Raw genomic sequence first — 21,763 nt, 5'->3', positions numbered from 1 at the left:
GCACAAAAAAGATATATAACACAATAAAGGAGAGAGAAAAAGCCAAAAAGCATAATATGAGCACTTTAACAGCCTTTGTCCAAGAATGTTGGGTTAGATAAAAATATATATAGTCAATATATAATCTGAGGAAGACCTGAAACATAATTAAATCTTTTGATGTAAAAGAATAATAACTGAGTTATGATCTCACTAATTTGCATGCTTGTTAGCCCACCAAACTGCAATCAAGCAGTGTGACTTAGAGAATGTAGTCCACTCTTATGAAGTGTCCCATTTCAATTTGAGACGCTTTAAGGTGCCACTTCTCCACTCCATTAAAACTTCGTGTTCAGTGACCCAAATGTGTTACCATGGCACGATAAGCACACGCACAAAAAACATCTTGTTGCAGACAATTATTTTATTACAGTATGAGGGGCTAGACATGAGGCTTGAGGCCGCTTGTATGGTAAGTATGGTAGGTAAGAATAAGTAGGTGACATAATAACATTTTTTATTATAAAGCTGAAAATGTAGCTTCCTGAGAATTTTTGGATGGAAAAACACAAGTTCATTTTTCAGTATGTCTAAAATAAGGAAGGAAATGTGTGTGCAAACCTGGCTATTGCGATCAAAATATGTCTTAAGTTAGAACTATAATTTGTTAAAATGTTTTATTGGTCATTTCAGGTGTCACTTCTACTTACGGATGCCCCTTTTTGGAAGGACAATCTCTGACTAGGGCTGGGTTAAGGTACTCACTACCTTTAAGGTATCTTTTTAGGTCATCGCAAGCATCTTCGATTCAATGTGACGTGTGATTGGCCCAAAACAGCAGCAGCTAGGGGTGGAGGCATTTTACAAAACGGAATGCTTCCATTCACATGATGAGCATCGAATCAAGTAGAAAAAAAAGGTGTCAAATAAAAAACTCCATCACAAAGGGTACCGTAATTTTTTTAAACGATACGAGCCCTATCTCCAACTAAACCTTTCTTTCAATACTAGAAAAAATGTGTTTCCAAAATTATCCACCAGGATATCAGGTTTCTTTCATGTGTAATCTTAATCGGAATAAGCCCACAAGAACCTTTTTGTTACATTTTTGGATTATGCTAAATGTTAAGGACAAGGGCCAGACTTAGAAAGGGGCTTTTGGGGCGGCCTCTAGCTCACCCAGTAAGAGCATTCGCCCCATGTTGGCTGAGTCCTGCAGCGGCGTGGGTTCGAATCTGACCTGCTGCCCTCTGCTGCGTGCCATCCCCCATCTCTCTCCCCCTTTCATCTCTATCCACTGTCACTACTACTAATAAAGGGAAAAATCCCCCCAAAAATTATCTTAAAGAAAAAAAAAGAAAGGGGCTTTGTACCGAGGGCTACAGAAAAATGTTGATAAGCATTTCTTCTGCTAATGACAATGGCAGAGCAGGGAAGCAATTATTGTGGGAAACCACCCGGAGATTTAAGGTAGAGCGGGTTTAAGTAGTGTGAATATCACAAGTGTTGAGCATATAATGATTTTTAAGGGTAGGAATACGCTTTTTTCTTTTTTGCAAATGATCGATTTCTCTTCACACCGTTTCCAATAAAGTTACTCTCAATTTTGTTAGCTTTTGAATTAGCCGAGTATTTACAGAGCACTTATCAAAACACTGTTAAAAAAAAAAGACAAACAATAAGTATTTTACCTATTAAACTGCTATTGAAATTGAAAGTATTTTACTTTGAAAAGGAAGGCTTCAATGAATGACATGGAGGAGCAAAGATCAGCAAGATTATTTTAGTTTTTTGTTAACATGTCACAAAGATAATGGTGCCACTGCTAACAGATGCCACCAGGGCTGACTCGGGTCAAAACCCAGTTTCCCAGAGAGAAACTTCTCCATCTTACCCATCTGCTTTACTTTGTGTCCTGGTAGAGGCGAGGGATGGACGTCTCTTTTTGCCCAAAAGGATAATGAATGCCAACTGCTTGTAATTTAAGTAAGCTGGGAAGTCAAGACTGACCTTTGATGTAATGTTTTACATGTTTGGCATTGACCTGCCACTCCTACCCACAATTACCCACCCTAAGTGAGTTGTCTTTTTAATGTGAGACGGTCCTAAATAAACCCAGGATTCTGGCAACTGCTGCTATATTAAAAAACTGCAAAATGTATACTTTTAATGAAATACCCTCATCTTTGCTGCTTAATTCAGTAAGTGTGACAGAAAATTGTTGAAGATTTATGATAAAACAAGTATATGCAATATTGCTCAGTAGACATGCTTTGGGAGATTTCAGTGGATCAAAGCAAAATAAGTAACGTACTGTATGAATCTGTTTTAATGCGCTCTCTCTTTTGGATTAAATGTCTTTACAGTACCCGTGTTTTTTGTCTCACTGCACACATCACTGTACATCTTTTCATGACAAATAAGCTAAATCTATGTGAATGCTTATGTGTGTTTGTGTGTATAGCTGAAGACTCACGCCCCACTGCAGAATGACTAGTCTGGCTTTAAAAAACTAGCTGCAGTGCTTTCACTCTGCATCAAAGATCATAGATGGGGGAGAGAAAAAAAAAAAAAAAAAAAAAAAAAAAAAAAAAAAAAAAAAAAAAAAAAAAAAAAAAAAAAAAAAGAGAGAGAGAGAGAGAGAGAGAGAGAGACGTATGCTGCGACAACAAATGTCCTTTACATTGATGCTCTGCCTTGCAAAATTAATGAGCATTACAACAATATGCCTTGGACTACAGACGCAATAACAGAGGTGACAGAAATGGAAAAAAATATATACATGTATATTAATTATCTATGAAAAGAAAATATTTGGCTAGGACTTAAGCTGTAAGCAGCAAGTATGAATGGTCATCGTCTTTCTTCTTATGTTAAACCCCTATTTTGTCTATGTTTGTTTCTGTATTTATTCTTTATCTCAGAAAAAAATATATATGTTTAGGTCTATGTATGCACCAACCGCCAAGGCAAATTCCCTGTGTTACATACTTGGCAATAAATCCCTCTCTGATTCTGATTCGGTCTATTTCTGCCAGTGGAGGTACAGGTTTGGCTGTACCTCCACTAGTACCTCTGCTGGAATAAACACAGCAACACAAGGCAAGTAAACACTGAAATAATAATGGCTCAATGTCAATTTCACCTGAAACCACCACCTGCAGCAGTGACATTTTAGTCATTCAGCACCTCAACCATTAAATTATGTCATCTCATCCCAATCATGATTAATACAACCCTGGCGCTGCCTTTCCCATCAAAAGGAGCTTTTGTTCAAGCCCATAACACTCCAAAAGGAAATGCGAAGGCTACCATGGCAACAGGTAACCTGAGGACAACAAATGGACAGAAATGCTGTGAGTCCAGTTACTCTTCAGAATACATCAATTTTAGGGAGCAAATTGCCTAAGTGTTTGCTCCTGAGGGAAACTTGCCATGGCAACAGTGGCTCAACTATTTTGGCTCAAAAATCATGAAAACTAAAAGATGGCTGGTCCATCGAAGGAAAAATATATAAATGGGAAAACGTCAGTGATACAGATTTTCATATTTTAGATGTCTATTCAATTAGTAGCCTATATGAAACTCAGAAATGAGAATTAATGTAATACAGTATACAGAGTACATATCAGTCGAGTATAAACAAAGTACAGATATTTGTTGTGGAGACGGTGGTACAGGAATGTATCAATTCACTTAAAAGGTCCAATATGTAATATATTTACTGTAATACATCAAAAAATGACGCCAATGCGTCATCAGCTATTAAGGAAACATGCTAAGTTGAAATACTATCTTTTCTGACTACAATGCTAATGCAAGTATTTTCTCCTTTTGAAATTTCTGTTCCATATGGCCGGGTTAGCTCAGTTGGTAGAGCAGGCGCACAGATATAGAGGTGTATGCCTTGATACAGAAGGTCCAGGGTTCGAGTCAGACCTGGACGACTTCCTGCATGGCTTTCATGCACGTCTTCCCCCTCTCTTTCCCCTTTCATATCTAGCTGTCCTTTCCATTAAAGGATGAAATGTCCAAAACAAATCTTAAAAAAAAAAAGAAGAAATATCCGTTCCGTCACGGAATTTCTGCCTGTTATCAACTGCCCAGTATGACTGCCAGGCCGGGTTGCGTAAACCCAGCGTGCTACAGCTGTAACCATCAACAGAGATAAATTCTACCCGACATAAAAAAAACCCCGGCATGTTTCTAACATGCTACCAGAGACTAAACAAAATATTGGAGATGTATTTGAAAGATGGAGACAGCTTAGAGCCCAAAACGACGCCGAGTTGGCTAATTTCCTCCTGAACAGGTAGCTAAGCATGCGCTTCAGGCTAATTTATCATGGCTACTAGGGATGGCCATTTTATGTCATTTCAACAATTGTGTAGCTACTCACATTGAATTATATAGCTAGAGTACCCAAGTTGGTTACTGACAAAAACAATTGAGAGACAGCAGGTAAAGTGATCCTGACTGGTACTGGCTAACGCTGCCATGCTAACCCTGCTAACCCTGCTAACCCTGCTAACTGCTAATGGTACCGGAGGACCAGGCAAGTGGGCCATGGCTGTTTACAACGTGTAGCCTGTTCAGCGGCCGTAGCCGACAAAGGTGAGTTACTTTATTCCAAGAGAGGGGGGCTGGAAATCGAGACGAGAGGACCGTGAGTTTGCAGTGTGTTCAGCGATTGTTGCCGTAATTCTAAGCCAATAAAGTGTGTTCAGTCGGGTGGAAAAGGATGGCAAGGTAGCGTTATTTTTAGCGGTTCCTACTGTAATTCTAAGCCGAAAAAGTGTGTCTGTCAGTTGGGTATAGACGGGCTTTTATGACTGTCAATATAGCCAGCATCTAACGTTAGTTACTCCGCTGTGCTGTGGAGTAATGTCTGGCTATGTGAGACAAGCGTCTAGCAACATTGTTGTGGATGCTGCGGTCTCAGCCTGGCAACCTCTGTGAACTTCGAGTATGGGGAGGAGGGGGGCGGGGGAGACGACTCTCTCCAGTATTTTGAATTTGTACTGCAGTAACTATTTTAAAACACTAGCTGTCAGTATTACATATTGCACCTTTAACCGGCAAACTCTAGTTAACACCTAAAAACAGACTTCCTTCATTCTTGCGGAATAACCTTCTTGGCAGACACAAGTCAACTATCTTGCTGCTCAGACAAATGTAGGATAACAGGATACTGCACCAAAACAGCATGCTTAAAGAAAGAATGAAGGAAAACAATCTGTTTCAAATGTCAAATATTTGACTGTAATCTCTGCAGGGCAGCATGGCATCAAGGTATCCCTGAGACTCCACATATCACAGGTTATGGTTACTTCCACACTGGTGAATGTAAAATACAAGTGCACCAGAAAACTGTGGCCATTAACCCAAACATTAAACTGCACATATTTGTGTAATCGTCATACGGATGTCTTTACTGGAATTAACATCACTCAATCTTTCAAGCATCTTCCGAAAAGAAACAGCTTGCAGTCGTGTCACAAGTAAAGATGAGTTTTTTTATTTTTTATTCTTTCTTCTTTGGATACAATAATATAATTTTTTACAGCAAGGGTAAAGGAAAAGGAGTTCTCTAGCGATTTAGCATTGCACTTCCATAAAGTTGGGGGACTTGTGAGGGACTGATTTCAAAAAGAATGGTCAAAATCAAAGTGGAAGAGGCCATCTGGTTAACACTGGCACATTTACAGAAACACTGATTAATGAGGCGTTGTCCTTAATATAAATAAAATATATACTGGATCCTAAACTACCCATAATGCAACTCTGTGTCATCTTCCATTGCCGTCTGTAAGGCTGCGTTCAAATAGATGCAAGTCTTTCCATGAATTTTGAATGGGTACAGTGCGTATAGGCTGTGGCAATGGGGACGACAGGGGGGTGCCAAAAAACCCGCAGCAGCCTGCGGCTAAGTTGAGACTGATTCAACTTTTGGAGAAACAAAACCGACGTTACCCTGTGCTAACACTTAGTATTGCATTTTAAGGAGGTGTGAGAGTCCCGTACAGTAAACAGGAAACATCGCTGCCTCTATCGCTGCAACAAGAACGTTTTAAAACACTAAGCAAGCACTAAACTTTCTCTCTTTCTACATGAAATGAAATTGTAATGCAGGTTTTCTGTTATAAATGTGTACTTTCCAACCCTGATAACATCAACAGGTTTCAAAAAGCTCCTCCAGAACCAAGGAAGATATTATACAATTGCTGGGTTGAATAGTACTCAGTGAAATCACTACTAATAACTAATAAACTGACATGTGTAAAATTGGTGGAACTCTCCTTTTAAAAGAAAGCTTTATTTGTTATTTTAAAACATAACTGTAGATACTTTAATATCCCTTTAGGTCCTTACTATCCCACCTAAAGCACACTTCTGTTATTTGCTACTGCACCACTTCCTCTTGGTAATCAAAACCCTAACTTATCTCAGATTATCTTCATGGTCAAAGACTCCACTGAATGTGCCAGCATGCAGTATGCCAAGTCATGCTGACCTCAAGACGAGCCATGCTTCTAATGCATCATGCATCTAATTATCAACAACAAGGGTACAGCTGTTTCCAAGCTCTTATTAGCTTTATAAATGCCCCATTTTCTACCTCCAAATCAATTTCCCTCGCAATTAGTCCCTGGCTACAGAGGAAGCAACAGTAAGCAACACATCCGAAAGTGCCCTGTTTACATGAAAGGATGCATCCACTCAATATTAGGCAGACATTGCAAGAATTAACAATAAAATCTGATATTATTTTGGAATTAAGTGGTTTTTTTTGGGGTTGCCCAAGTCCCTGTCCTTGATCATGTCAATCTCCAGACCTCGTTCCTAGCCTTCAAACCTGTTTGTTGCGGCCTGTCAGAGTATTGCACAAACAACCATAACAACAACTAAGATGAAGTTGCCCAATCCACATAAAAGGGTTGTACTTTTATTCTGTCTGCACACAGGAAGCTTGACGAGATAAAAGTAATTATCTCTCGGAAGGGGTTATATTTCAAACAGGATGAGAGAAGGGGCATTTGGCAGGTTGTATTACTGTGGTTTTGTATTCGTTTTCTAAATATAGTCCACCGGGGCTGAGTTTGTGTGCACTGCCAGATGCTGGCCTGTTTCTTGGCCTTGGTAAAGAAAGACAAGCAATGACCTGGTGTCCCATCTTTTGATATTTAAAAGAAGGCTTAGGAGAGTCAAACTGCAATGTTTGGCTAAGAAAAAGATAGCAGGAAAAAAACTGTGAAATGCATTAAACTTTTTGTGTTAAAATACTTAAGAAATTTATTTTACACACCAAAACATAGTGAGGTGAAGGCTCATTTCTGGCACAATAAATGGATTGGTAGTGAACTTTAATACTCGTTTGTTATAGCCAAAAAGAGTCAGAGTAGTGGTTTCCATCAGATGCACTGAACAGAAACTGCTATTTTCAGATGATCTCTTGATGCATTGTGATGCAGGAGAATGTTCTGTGTCGGTACTAATAGATTTCAGTGCTTTTCATAACTATGCCTCAACAACTCTTCGTCTTGTGGTGTCCCCCAAGCTTCTGTCCTGGGATCCGAATCGGTTTACATTGTACATGCTTCCTCTCGGGCAGACAATAAGTAATTTTAAAGATATCTCCTGCCATTGTTATGCAGATGATATTCAATTGTACTTCTCGTGTAAGCCTCAAAATGCCTGTTCTATATAACTGTCTCAATTCTACAAAAAAAAATGGCTGGCAGATAATAAAGCTAACTAATGACAAAACAGACTTTCTTATTTCAATATACCAATTTGATTTGTCAAATGAAATCGTACGAGGTACAGTTCCAGTGAAATATAATCATCATCTTCTTCAACAACTTGTACATGATTCATCATACAGCAGGTTGGTTGTCAGATCGGCACACAAAGAAAGAGTCACTCGGTTAAATGCCACCGGTTTGCCAGGATCCAGCCAATTCTCGGCTAGGGGACACCACAGCTCCTGACATTCCGGTGGAATACAACGGAGGCCACCCAGCTCCCCATCCGACGCCTGCACAATGACAGCAGGATGCCCAGCAGAGAAGTTTCAGTCTGTTTTCAATTCATCCATGCCTCAGTGCCCCCTGTGAAGTAGAGATAGACGCAAAGATTGCCTTGCTTGTCCACATAGTCGGGATCGTAGCCATAGGTGGTAACTGCCATCTTCACCTTTTTGTTCTTTGTTTACTCCGTTTACATTTTAAAACTTTGGTTCGCTGTTTCTACCAGCTGATGAACATGGCTAAACTCAGGCCCATTGTGTCCCTGAGAAGAAGATGATTTTTCATGCATTTATTTCATCCTGTCTTGACAACTGCAATTGCCTTTTCACCTGCCTTAGCAAGAACACCCTGGATCACTTACAAACTGCTGCCAAGCTTATGACCAAGTCCTCCAAAAGGTCTCATGTTACACTAATTTGGATTTATTTACATTGGGTTGCCATCAATATCAGAATCCAGGTTAAGGTTCTTGTGATTAAGTTAAGAGCCTCGCAGGGCCAGGCATCTGCCTACATTAAAGAGCTTACAGCCCTACATCACCAGTAGGAATCCGAGGTCCTCCGATCAGGGCTTGTGGGTTGTTCCTCGTTCCAGGCTCAAGACAAAAGGAGAATGTGCTTGGACTTAAAGGGATTCGTTGCTGTTTTTAAACCAGCTCTGTGCCATCTTTGTGTCTGCAGTGAGTTTAGATGAACAGCGTTTGCCCTCCTCCATGGCACCAGTGCACAGACGAAGGCCAAACACCACGTTGTTTCGAGTCATACGACGGATCTTGGCAGTCCTCCGCTGCTCCGCTGGGAGTTCCATTCACGGGCACCACGGAGGATATCCAAACACTGTTCATCTCAACACACTGCCCACACTGCCATGACACAGACCTGAGAGTGATGTCTTCAAAATTGCTTTTGTTTGTGTCTGACAGCAAATCAATCATTGAATGTTTGGCCTTTCTGCTTGATCAATAAGATAAAAGATGAATTGATTATGGAAGTAGTTGCAGATACATTTTCTGTGGAAAGACTACTAGTTGTATTAGTTCTGGTGGGTCTTGTAAAAAAACAACAACAACACGTTTCTCAGTAAGGTAGCAAAAAAAGGATTAAGGGCATCCCGTCTGCACCAGTTGTCTCCTGCATTCTCTCTTAAAGCTGGTGCCTAAATAATCTAAAATAAGGATGAATGGAGCCAAGGCTGGGAGTTGACTATGAGAAAAACACCATGACTCAGACAATGTCTTGCGGCTCAAGTTATTTGTATTGCTGGACAAGGTGCTAATTTAGAGGAGTAAGAAGTAGGCTCTTGATCAAAAGGTCACCAGCTTGAATCCCCAGACACAGAAGGGTCGGAGGAGAGAAAGACAATGACGAACAATCTCCCCTGCCTCAATAACTGCTGTTAGGATGCCCTTAGGCAAGGCACTTATCTGCGTGAGCGGCTCATTGACAAACAGCAGAGAACTGTGGTTGTACTTGGTCGCATAAGTCTGAAGTACTGCATAAAAGCGTGGCAGTGTTTGTGCACAGTCAGCCTTTCCTGGATTAACAAAGGTTAAAAACAGTCAGGTGGAACAGAACATCCACTCTCTCAAAGCTCCAGGGGCTGCCAGCTGTCTGCCTCCAGGTTCGTGTCCTTTTCAGCAAGACAAACAAAGGAAAGATCACAGGGGAAGTGGTTTTACAAGTGAAAACTAAATTGATTTAATCCTAAATGTCCCGGGGGATTTGGTTTACTTCTAAAAGCAAAAAGGATCATCGCTGCACTCTCATAGAGGTATCATTAAAACCTGAGAAAAACAAGCCATCTGAGACCTAAGCCTTCCTCATTAATCAGTTTCATCAGGTCTGTTTAAACAGCAACAGGCCATAAATGATTATCTATGTTGTTCTCCAAATGTGGGGAGAGAGGAGAGAAAGTCCTTGAAGAAAGGAGTCATGAACAAACAATGCACAGCTATGACCAAGCAAAATTCTGAATTAATCTATCCTTTATGTACTATTTGATGCGACAGATGCAGTATGTTACCTAAATCATAGCATTTAAAAGTTAACTCATACTGTTGTTAAAAATGCTGTTGCTTTTTTATATTAGTATGACTTCTAACTGATGCTATTTGCCTTTTAGCCGAACTGAAATTAAAATGTAGCTTTGCTAAAGAAGCACTACAAAGTTGTGTTCCCTTCAGTAGCGCACCCCAGAAGATGATGACGCATCTCCTAGCAACACCAGCCCTCAGATGTCACTCACCAGCTGTCAGGAGAATCTCCCACCCAGAAGCTTGAAGCCTATACGCAGTTTTCACAAACAGTTTTCATCCTCTTTTGAAAAATGGAAAATTGTGCACAATAGCTGCAGCGCCATTATAGCTTCTTACTCAAAAAGTGAGGAGATTTCCAATTTAACTTTGACATCTTATTATTTTGTAGTTACTTATATTTGTGTTTAGCAGTAGGAAATGATTACATCGTACTTTTAAATATAGAAAACAACATACAGTACGCCCATCGACTGTGTTCATGGTGGTAATGCACTCAAATGTAAATTTTTTTCTAGGTTCCTTTTTCTCTGCTAACATGAACAATGTGCTTTTTGTTGCAGAAACTGGAGCACAACCTCATCCAAACCCAGTCTGAATCCATTCTCTGAAACCAAAGACAGAGCAGACCAAAATCAGTCCAAACGAGCGTGCAGTATATTGATCAGGAGAACTCATTTCCTTTTTTAGTTTGAACGCGTATCTAATGCAAGCTACTGACAGTCAACAGTACACCTGAAGAAAATTTAGTAGCCACAGTGGAGAACTATTCGACACACCTTCACAGCTCATCAGTCCAAACACTGACTACCACTACTACAGAGATACTAGTCAATCACAAGGTAAAACAACAATGTCTACTAATGGGCCCGCGACACTTCGCATCATACACCAACCTGGCAGCGAGATGGGTGACAGCTCGTTATAGCCCCCGAAGGAGGCATTGCGGATGAGTTTGCGTCCGTCTGGGTGTGGTGGTCGAAGCGACGCTGTACCGCCGCACGTGGAGAAACGACGGCGACTCAGCAGGCCCTCCTCCTTCATCATTGGGCCGGCGGGAGCTCACTCGGCGTGCGGGAGGAAGGGAGGGAGGGGTAGGGGAGTGCTAAGGAAACTCAAGGGTAGAAGATCGAGGGAGGTCGGGAAACAGTCTGATCCGTCCCACGCAGCTAGAGAGCCAAGCGAATAAACCAACCAATACACAAACAGAAACACACACAGAGTAGCTCAGAGACTAGGCATTGAACAAGTGCAGTATGCTGCCTTTCTCTACGCTTCCTTCAGCAGACTGCTCGTTCTCGCTCCCTCTCTCACACACACACAAACACACACACTCTCTCTCTCTCTCTCTCTCTCTCTCTGCTCTGTGAGTGTGTATGAAAGCAGCAGCCTGTAAGTACTTAATAACGAATAAGCTGAGCCCCTCCTACTCCCTCTCTTCTGGATGGGTAGGAGAGCTGCATCTTAGCTGGAAAAGAGCCTTTATGTTCCACATCTCATCTTTCTATTCTGCTCAATCTCTCGCATCATTTTAAAATTCAGGACTTTAAATTTGAAGGGACACTTATTCCCATGGATTAATCATTGGGGTTTACAATACTTGTCAATATCTTGTAAATATTCCTCAAGCTGAACATCAGGGAGGATTTGGTTAATTGAAGTGTATTTTTCTTCTCTCACAACAGCTATGGAAAAAACAAAAACAAAAAAATGCCATCACCATATCACTTGTCAGAGTCTAAACAGATTTGATAGATAAAATTTTGATCCAGTTGCCCACCAAATCCATTCAGTAACATGGAGAGCGTTTCACCATCAAGTGTTTGTTTCAGCCTAATGCTGCCAGTTCCCAGGAAGTGCTGGTTTTGTGTAACAGTAGACGGCCACTGACGATTCTAGTTCTTGTAACCATGCTTATCAAATCAGAATCCAGAATTGTCACAACTCTAAGCAAGAAAGTCAGACACTTCACAAATTCAAATCCACAGGTTTTTACATAATATATTTGTTTTTTTTTGTTTACCTATTGTGTCTGTAACTTATCAGACAGGCAGCAAATACTTGCTTTCTGTAGGTGGACAAGCTTAGAGTCTGGCAAACAATTTCCCAGGCTTGTGTGGTGTAGCTTTACCACTGTGAGAGTCACATGCAAATACTGGTACATGTAGGCACTGTGGTTAAAGCTCTGTATAGAGCATCACTGATTTATCCATAAATATGATAGGCTTTTGGCAAGGCGAGGCAAGGCTGTTGTGTTAACTGCCTATATAGACCACCAGTTGTTAATGAATATCGACATTATTAGCCATGAAATGTCCCTTTAAGTCACTGTATGCCCTCTCTCCTTCTAATCACACTATTCTCTTGTCTCCATCACTTAGGTAATGCAGCTTGTAAACCGAGACGGTTAAGCATCAGACTGCACACACACGCACAATCACAAAACGCTCTATTGAGGACAGAAGGAATCACTTGATCACACCAGTGCACCACTAATTACTTTCAACCACGGGCTACTAATCAGACCTAGAGTAGCTACAGGAATGTTGATTAATTAAAAATTTGAATCAAACCAATATATAGCCTACATCTTCATATTTTCATATTTACTATATTCAGCTTTTACAGCTGGAAAGTCTGAATTCAGATTCACATAAAGGCTCCAGTCACTGAATGCTGCATTACAGCGTGTGCTTCTCCTGAGTACGGTTAAATACAGTAGTATGTACCAAATGCTTTGTCTGTGACTGAGCAGGTGACACTGACTGTAAATTGCTTTGTTGGCAGACATCTGTGATGCACTTAGGACACTGTTTCCTGGAAATGTTATCTCAATAGATGGAAATCCAGCTGTATTTTTTGGGGGGGAATAAATGTGGATCAGACCAGATGAAAATCTAATATATTAGAATTATTTCTGCAAGGGCACCAGTGGTTACTCTATCTCTGCTTGGCATGGGCCTCATCTTTGAAACCTAATCTGCTTCCACAGTTCACTGGTATCTTCATCTTCCTTTCAACTGTCCTGTTTTACTCCTTCTTTTAAGCATGTTGACAAACCTATAGCATTCTGCTGGCATCATACCAAATCGTGCTACCAACTGTTCATGGAGACATTCCATCCAAGATAGCTTGAAGGAGTGTGTAACAGTGTATTCCCCTCCATAGCAGTCTGTCCCGGAGCTAACTGATGAATCTTAAAACGTATAAATCAGCAGCTCTGCCTGCCTGACTGAACTGTGCTTTAATTAACACAGATAATTAGGATGTTCTGTGTTTATAATTCAGGTTCCAGACCTAATTAACCTGCTTGCAAATGAAAAGCCAATCTATGCTGGTCCAATGGCATTTGAGAGGCACCTGAGATACATTTGCCAAGTACAGTCATCATCTGGGTTATTTTTCAATCCCTTGTTAATGGTTCTGATTCTGGCAAATTCTACCCTCAACACATTCACTAATGCCTCATATCCACTGCATGGTCGGCTCGACTCAACTCACTTTCGGTACCAGATGCTTTTTTGCTTGATTTTTCCAGATCGAGAAAAAAATGAGTTGTATGGTTTTCCTCGCAGCCAATCGCCGCAAGCATTCTTGTGCGATTGGCCCAAGTACAGTTATTCAATTAATATTTTAATAATTTTAACACTTTCAAAACATATTCATGTAAAAATCATTTGGATGGGGATGAGTGGTGGTTGCATTTTACGCAACTGAATGCTTCCATTCACATGATGGGTATTGAATCAAGTAGAAAAGAAAAGGTACCAAATGGAGTACTCTATTGGTATCCATATCACTTCAGGGTACTGGTATCGTAATATTTTAAGGGCCCTTTTTTAATGATCTGAAACGCAAGTATCAAACGTGAAACGCAAGTAGCTTTGTGGGCGGATCTCGGGCGCTGTTGCTATTATAACGGCGGGATAAATGACTCTTGCACCCGACGCAAATCTAAAATGGGTTGGTCTGAAGTAGCTAGGTGTGGTTTGGGCGTAACGTGCAATAAACCAATCAGAGCGTTATCTCACATTCTCTTTAAGAGCAGGCGCGCTTTGCCTGGCGCACGTCAGCGGGAGCTATCCGGGATGCGACAAAGTAATAAATGCCCGTCTTGACCGGGTGGCGATGTTGCTGCGGCCTCTCGGGCGCATCTCCTCAAGTATGGAGAGGATTGCTTCAGCCATGTGGGCCTCCAAACGCACCACCTGCTCCTGTTGCCCCTTCCTCCTCCCCCCACTCCATCTCCACCCGCTCCACCAGCGCATCGCCACTCCCGGACCAGATCCCGCCGGAGTGTCCAATCCCGCCGTAGTTCAACATCACGTCTCCTTAAGTCCTCTAATATTTCCTCATTTATGTCATCAACACATCCATGATTCATGGAAATGTTGTGTAAACCACAACAAGCCACAAAGAATGCTGCGACTTTTTGAGGACTGTACTGTAAAGTGCCTCCTGATCTATCCAAACACCTGAAGCGCATTTTCAGTAATATTTTTCCTTGTAATTATGTATGGTATGCAAAAATGGGAACTGCTGTGTCCGTGTATGTTTTGAGAGAAGTGTATGCGTGTTTTGCACACACTATTATGGCCAAGCATGCGCCCCTAAAATAGCATCTGAATAACGCGCCACTGACTTTAGACTAGCGCCACTGACTTTAGACCAGGTTTTTCCTGGTCAGTGGCGGAATTGTTTTCTGAAACTGCAAAATAGCACCAGGGAACGTTTGCGCCTGAACACGCCTCCTCTTTTCGCTGAACCACCCCCGGGAGCACAAGTTCATTCCCTAATTTACCGACGTGTGTCTGTGGAGGGAAAAGTCTGCTGTGCGTCTGGTGCAAAATAGAATGATACATGCGTCGGTGTACAAAGGCAATTGTGCTGAGTGCAAGATAGGGCCCTAAATGTTTACTAGCCCTACCAATCGGTGGTCTGCAGTGTGTTAACTCCACCTTCTAGTATCGGCTCAGCTTGTTCGAAACCTCGACCGAGGGGTTACCAAAGAGATTTCGTAATATGCAATGAAATTGTCTAAATTGACAATAACAAGCACATTTACTCAAACTCTTTAAAATATTTTATCTAATACCAGAGGGAATACCATTTGAAAATTGCAGTTTTGATTTCATAATCAAACTTTACATTACCACACAGTTCAATGTTATTAACATCAACTGGATTACATAACTTGTTTTGGACGACACTTTACATTCTGATCCTTGCACGTTATGTTCATTTTGCAAGTTTCTAATAAAATGAGAAAATATCTGTACTTTTTATTTGTTTAATTCACACAAAGTGAATGTATTGGCTCTAGAGTGCGACCAAAATTTGTAAGGGTGCAACTAAGATTTTTCCTAGGTCGCACCGGTGCACCTAATGTCCTCGCATCCGCTGCCTCTCCACGAACAAAGCAATGTCGTTTATATCAATATGGTTTAATGTTGCGTTACATGACCCATTCCTTCTATAAAGCCGTGCCTGTGTTTGGATCTCCTCCGCGCAGCCCCGCCCCCATTCACTCCCACCCTGCAAGATGGAGAGACACAGCGCCGCCGGTCCACATGCTGACATTTGTCTACAGTTTTAATTGTTATTAACGCAGTTATATATTGTTAAGTATGAGAGGGAAACCTGTATTTGTACCAGTGTTTCCGCTGGTAACTCTGTTATTCGGCCTTTATTTTGATAGGAAAGCTGAAGACATGAAAGGGGAGAGAGAGGGGGGGGAATGACATGTAGGAAAGGGCCGCAGGTCGGAGTCGAACCTCTATATTTACCAACTGAGCTATCCGGGCATCCTCTTTCTCTTTTAATCAGTCTGTTATTGTTGTTGAAAACAAGTGAAGGAGCTTTCTCAGAGATATACAGTACAGGCCAAAAGTTTGGACACACCTTCTCATTCAATGCGTTTTCATTATTTTCATGACATTGTAGATTCTCACTGAAGGCATCAAAACTATGAATGAACACGTGGAATTATGTACTTCACAAAAAAGTGTGAAATAACTGAAAACATGTCTTATATTCTAGTTTCTTCAAAGTAGCCACCCTTTGCTCTGATTACTGCTTTGCACACTCTTGGCATTCTCTTGATGAGCTTCAAGAGGTAGTCACCTGAAATGGTTTTCCAACAGTCTTGAAGGAGTTCCCAGAGATGCTTAGCACTTGTTGGCCCTTTGGCCTTCACTCTGCGGTCCAGCTCACCCCAAACCATCTTGATTGGGTTCAGGTCCGGTGACTGTGGAGGCCAGGTCATCTGGCGCAGCACTCCATCACTCTCCTTCTTGGTCAAATAGCCCTTACACAGCCTGGAGGTGTGTTTGGGGTCATTGTCCTGTTGAAAAACAAATGATGGTCCAACTAAACGCAAACCGGATAGGATGGCATGTCGCTGCAGGATGCTGTGGTAGCCATGCTGGTTCAGTATGCCTTCAATTTTGAATAAATCCCCAACAGTGTCACCAGCAAAGCACCCCCCACACCATCACACCTCCTCCTCCATGCTTCACGGTGGGAACCAGGCATGTAGAATTCATCCGTTCACCTTTTCTGCATCGCACACGGCGGTTGGAACCAAAGATCTCAAATTTGGACTCATCAGACCAAAGCACAGATTTCCACTGGTCTAATGTCCATTCCTTTTGTTTCTTGGCCCAAACAAATCTCTTCTGCTTGTTGCCTCTCCTTAGCAGTGGTTTCCTAGCAGCTACTTGACCATGAAGGCCTGATTCGTGCAGTCTCCTCTTAACAGTTGTTCAAGAGATGTGTCTGCTGCTAGAACTCTGTGTGGCATTCATCTGGTCTCTAATCTGAGCTGCTGTTAACTTGCGATTTCTGAGGCTGGTGACTCGGATGAACTTATCCTCAGCAGCAGAGGTGACTCTTGGTCTTCCTTTCCTGGGGCGGTCCTCATGTGAGCCAGTTTCGTTGTAGCGCTTGATGGTTTTTGCGACTGCGCTTGGGGACACATTCAAAGTTGTCGCAATTTTCCGGACTGACTGACCTTCATTTGTTAAAGTAATGATGGCCACTCGTTTGTCTTTACTTTCTGATTGGTTCTTGCCATAATATGAAATCTGTTGGCTGTGTATCAACCTGACTTCTGCACAACACAACTGATGGTCCCAACCCTATTAATAAGGGAAAAAATTCCACTAATTAACACCTGTGAAGTGAAAACCATTTCAGGTGACGACCTCATGAAGCTCATTGAGAGAACACCAAGGGTTTGCAGCGCTATCAAAAAAGCAAAGGGTGGCTACTTTGAGGAATCTAAAATATAAGACATGTTTTCAGTTATTTCACACTTTTTTGTTAAGTATTCCATGTGTTCATTCATAGTTTTGATGCCTTCAGTGAGAATCTACAATGTAAATAGTCATGAAAATAAAGAAAACGCATTGAATGAGAAGGTGTGTCCAAACATTTGGCCTGTACTGTATATACAGTGGGGCAAAAAAGTATTTAGTCAGCCACCAATTGTGCAAGTTCTCCCACTTAAAAAGATGAGAGGCCTGTAATTTTCATCATAGGTACACTTCAACTATGAGAGACAAAATGAGAAAAAAAAAAATCCAGAAAATCACATTGTAGGATTTTTAATGAATTTATTTGCAAATTATGGTGGAAAATAAGTATTTGGTCAATAACAAAAGTTCATCTCAATACTTTGTTATATACCCTTTGTTGGCAATGACAGAGGTCAAACGTTTTCTGTAAGTCTTCACAAGGTTTTCATACACTGTTGCTGGTATTTTGGCCCATTCCTCCATGCAGATCTCCTCTAGAGCAGTGATGTTTTGGGGCGGTCGCTGGGCAACACAGACTTTCAACTCCCTCCAAAGATTTTCTATGGGGTTGAGATCTGGAGACTGGCTAGGCCACTCCAGGACCTTGAAATGCTTCTTACGAAGCCACTCCTTCGTTGCCCGGGCGGTGTGTTTGGGATTATTGTCATGCTGAAAGACCCAGCCACGTTTCATCTTCAATGCCCTTGCTGATGGAAGGAGGTTTTCACTCAAAATCTCACGATACATGGCCCCATTCATTCTTTCCTTTACACGGATCAGTCGTCCTGGTCCCTTTGCAGAAAAACAGCCCCAAAGCATGAAGTTTCCACCCCCATGGTGTTCTTTGGATGCAACTCAGCATTCTTTCTCCTCCAAACACGACGAGTTGAGTTTTTACCAAAAAGTTCTATTTTGGTTTCATCTGACCATATGACATTCTCCCAATCCTCTTCTGGATCATCCAAATGCTCTCTAGCAAACTGCAGGATGTGAGTCCCTGGCGGCGTAGTGTGTTACTGATGGTAGCCTTTGATACTTTGGTCCCAGCTCTCTGCAGGTCATTCACTAGGTCCCCCCGTGTGGTTCTGGGATTTTTGCTCACCGTTCTTGTGATCATTTTGACCCCACGGGGTGAGATCTTGCGTGGAGCCCCAGATCGAGGGAGATTATCAGTGGTCTTGTATGTCATCCATTTTCTTATAATTGCTCCCACAGTTGATTTCTTCACACCAAGCTGCTTACCTATTGCAGATTCAGTCTTCCCAGCCTGGTGCAGGTCTACAATTTTGTTTCTGGTGTCCTTTGACAGCTCTTTGGTCTTGGCCATAGTGGAGTTTGGAGTGTGACTGTTTGAGGTTGTGGACAGGTGTCTTTTATACTGATAACAAGTTCAAACAGGTGCCATTAATACAGGTAATGAGTGGAGGACAGAGGAGCCTCTTAAAGAAGAAGTTACAGGTCTGTGAGAGCCAGAAATCTTGCTTGTTGGTAGGTAACCAAATACTTATTTTACCGAGGAATTTACCAATAAATTATTTAAAAGTCCTACAATGTGATTTTCTGGATTTTTTTTTTCTCATTTTGTCTCTCATAGTTGAAGTGTACCTATGATGAAAATTACAGGCCTCTCTCATCTTTTTAAGTGGGAGAACTTGCACAATTGGTGGCTGACTAAATACTTTTTTGCCCCACTGTGTGTATATATATATATATATATATATATATTTTTTTTTAATATATCCAAGGCTATTTATTTCAGATAACTTTCATTTTCCATGTGTTGCAGCTGTATATTTTTAAACTGGTAAAGGAAACCCTGTCTTTGCATTTTATTTTAATCACAATCTGTTTTAATAAAAGAGTATGTGAAAAGTGGCTTTGACTTAAAACTGAACATTTAGCCCACTTTGTAAAAAAATACAGAGCTATATATTGTGTATCGCCATTCAGCGCTAATGGCGACGCAAGGAAAATTTGGGTGCACCTAAATTTTGTGCTGGTGCACCTAAATAAAAAAGTTAGGTGCACCAGTGCAACCAAGGCAAAAAGTTAGTCTGGAGCCCTGTATCGGGATAGAAGATTTTTGCCATATCGCCCTACATCAGATACGGTGTGTGATCCGTGAAAACAAAAAAACTTTTGGAGCCTATAATCTGTTTTGTTATTCTTTTCAGCTGATACCAGCAAGAAACCTTTTTCATCATGACAACACTTTACGGGAACCCATAAAGTCAGAACCAGCAGATAATCTTGCTTTGTAGTCATTCAGAAAGTGTATAGTAAATAAAATATTTCTAACAGAAGAGTAAAGCTCAAATGAAGCACACTGCAGACAAACTATGACACAGTAACCCACGAGCTGAAATACATCTGATACCATGCAGTGAAGCTGAAACACACACTGCAGACAGTAGGTCACATGCAGACAAACATCTAGTCTTACATAAACCCTACAAGGGGACCCTGTAAGCCTGGGATCAGCTTTGCAACAAAGAGGCTTTTAAATACGAGCCTACGGGCATCTTCTGTAGAACTCCTCTCCTCCGAGTCTCACAGTAAGAACATTTAGGCACTTCAAAAAAAATAAATGAGTCAAGGATTGTGTCTATGTCCACATGACAAGTTAAATAAAATACATTTTTAACATGTTACCTTGGTGTGAACTTCTATCCTCATGAGAGCCATCTCACATAGACAATGTGCACGCGCGCACACACACACACACACACACACACACACACACACACACACACACACACACACACACACACACACACACACACACACACACACACACACACACACACAACAATACAATACAGAAAGCAAGTAGACAGCACAGGTCAGATATTGGATTTCACATAAGCAGGTACAACTAGGACAACACAGATGACAAGCAATAACAAGCACTACCTTGTCAATTGTCACTACTTCACACTGTACCTTGCTTTCCTTCAGGCTCAAACTTCAATTCAATTCCTCACAGTAAGCGTCAATGCTGCAGTCAGTTCCACATCTGTAACAGCACTCAGTTGAAGCTGTTAAATGACTTCGCTGAACACAGCAAAGAAGTATCCCAAGGTCAAGTGTTAACAGAACTCCAAATGTCCAAATCATGCTAAAATCCCTATTGTTTCAGATCCAGGTCGTGTCAGATCCAGGTTGTGTCAGTCCAGGCGAGAATTCGGCCGTCCGAGCATAGCTCAGGCCCAAAGGCCGAGATGTTCTCCATCACTTCGTCCCGTTCTCATTTACTTCCACGGACTCTTCGTTACCTACGGTGCATATCGCCCCTGTCAAGCCGTGTGCCTCTTAGAGCTCAGGCCTCCCAGGGCTCAGCAAGTGGATCAATGGACTGCTGGATTGGCAGTGGCCGAGGGTGCAGAAAAGACCAGCCCCTTTCATGTAATTAACCCCATCTGACGTGCCGTTATCCCTGAGGATGAGTTTAAATCCGTGCTGACCCCACCTGCTCTCTGCTCTTGCACTCCCTTGCTTTCCACCTCCCTTCTCCGTTCAACTCACTTCAAATAGGTTCTTCATTTCTTTTCTAAATCTCTTTCTCACTATCTTTTCATCTTCAGTACATCACTGTCCCTGCACCGTTCTCTCTCTCTCTCTCTCGTACAGGAAGACTCTCTGTTTACATGGAAAGACAACAGCAAGCCAGTTAAAGACGGCTAAAGCGAGAGCAGCTTCAAAGCCGATTGAGGAAGCCTGGTCAAACAACGTTTATTTTTGTTCTCAGTGAGTCATTAAGAAAAGAAGGCTCTTTGCCAGCCAGACCACAGAGACACCAGGGATTGTCTGTGCTTATGTGATGCATACAAAACTCACATCCCAGCTACAATGTGAAAGCAGTCTGAGTTATAAACTAATAAGACTATAATTAGAAAATAAATAGGATAATAATATATCGGCAAACCTTTCTCTCCGTGGTCAGAAAGCACAGGGGAGACACTTTGTTTCTCCGTCTCCATCCACCGCTGGTGTCGGTACACGCTCCGGAGCTAACCCCGTCACTCTCTCAGTTCCTCTCCACACACACTCCCCAAGCACTAGAACGATGCAGAAACACCCGCGCTCAAGTATAAATCCTTACTACGGCGTAGGCCACACAACCATAAATCAGCCTCATGTCTCAGCCCTGTGATTGATTTGCAACACATCAGGGTGTACCTCTCGCCCAATTAGCTCCAGGCCTCCCCAAAGATCAGTGGGTACAGCTAATGGATGGATAGTTAGCATTATCTGCTTGAGGCACCATGGCTAAAATCATCAAATTTTAAATTGGCTGTTAATGGGAAACCAGGTTTATTTGTTGTCTAGCAGCATCAAGTTACCAAAATGAGCTGTGGAAAATGATCAGAATGATTATTGTCATAATCGATGTTCACACTATAGTTGTGAATTTTCACACAACT

At 41.7% G+C, this 21,763-nt stretch overlaps 1 protein-coding gene across 17 annotated transcripts in view; it reads right to left on the bottom strand.

Moving 5' to 3' along the window:
* osbpl8 (oxysterol binding protein-like 8) overlaps positions 1–21,763 on the bottom strand; it is a 100,372-nt gene that overhangs the window by 21,056 nt on the left and 57,553 nt on the right. The window contains exons 1-2 of one of the 17 annotated variants that reach the window (XM_039792127.1): positions 20,283–20,922; positions 10,938–11,210 (exon numbers count right to left, since the gene is read on the bottom strand). The exons of 11 other annotated variants lie outside the window; for them this stretch is intronic. In XM_039792127.1, coding sequence (XP_039648061.1) covers positions 10,938–11,088 — 151 coding nt within the window. In that variant the 5' untranslated portion in view covers positions 11,089–11,210; positions 20,283–20,922. Of the gene's footprint in view, positions 1–10,937; positions 11,538–20,282; positions 20,923–21,763 lie in introns of those variants that run through there. 5 more of the 17 variants (XM_039792136.1, XM_039792135.1, XM_039792126.1 and 2 more) reach the window with 5 other exon arrangements.

This window comes from Perca fluviatilis, chromosome 23 (assembly GCF_010015445.1).
Source record: "Perca fluviatilis chromosome 23, GENO_Pfluv_1.0, whole genome shotgun sequence".
Classification (NCBI taxonomy): Eukaryota; Metazoa; Chordata; class Actinopteri; order Perciformes; family Percidae; genus Perca; species Perca fluviatilis.
The sequence above is the reverse complement of the archived record's forward strand: the minus strand, read 5'-3'. Positions and strand labels throughout refer to the sequence as shown.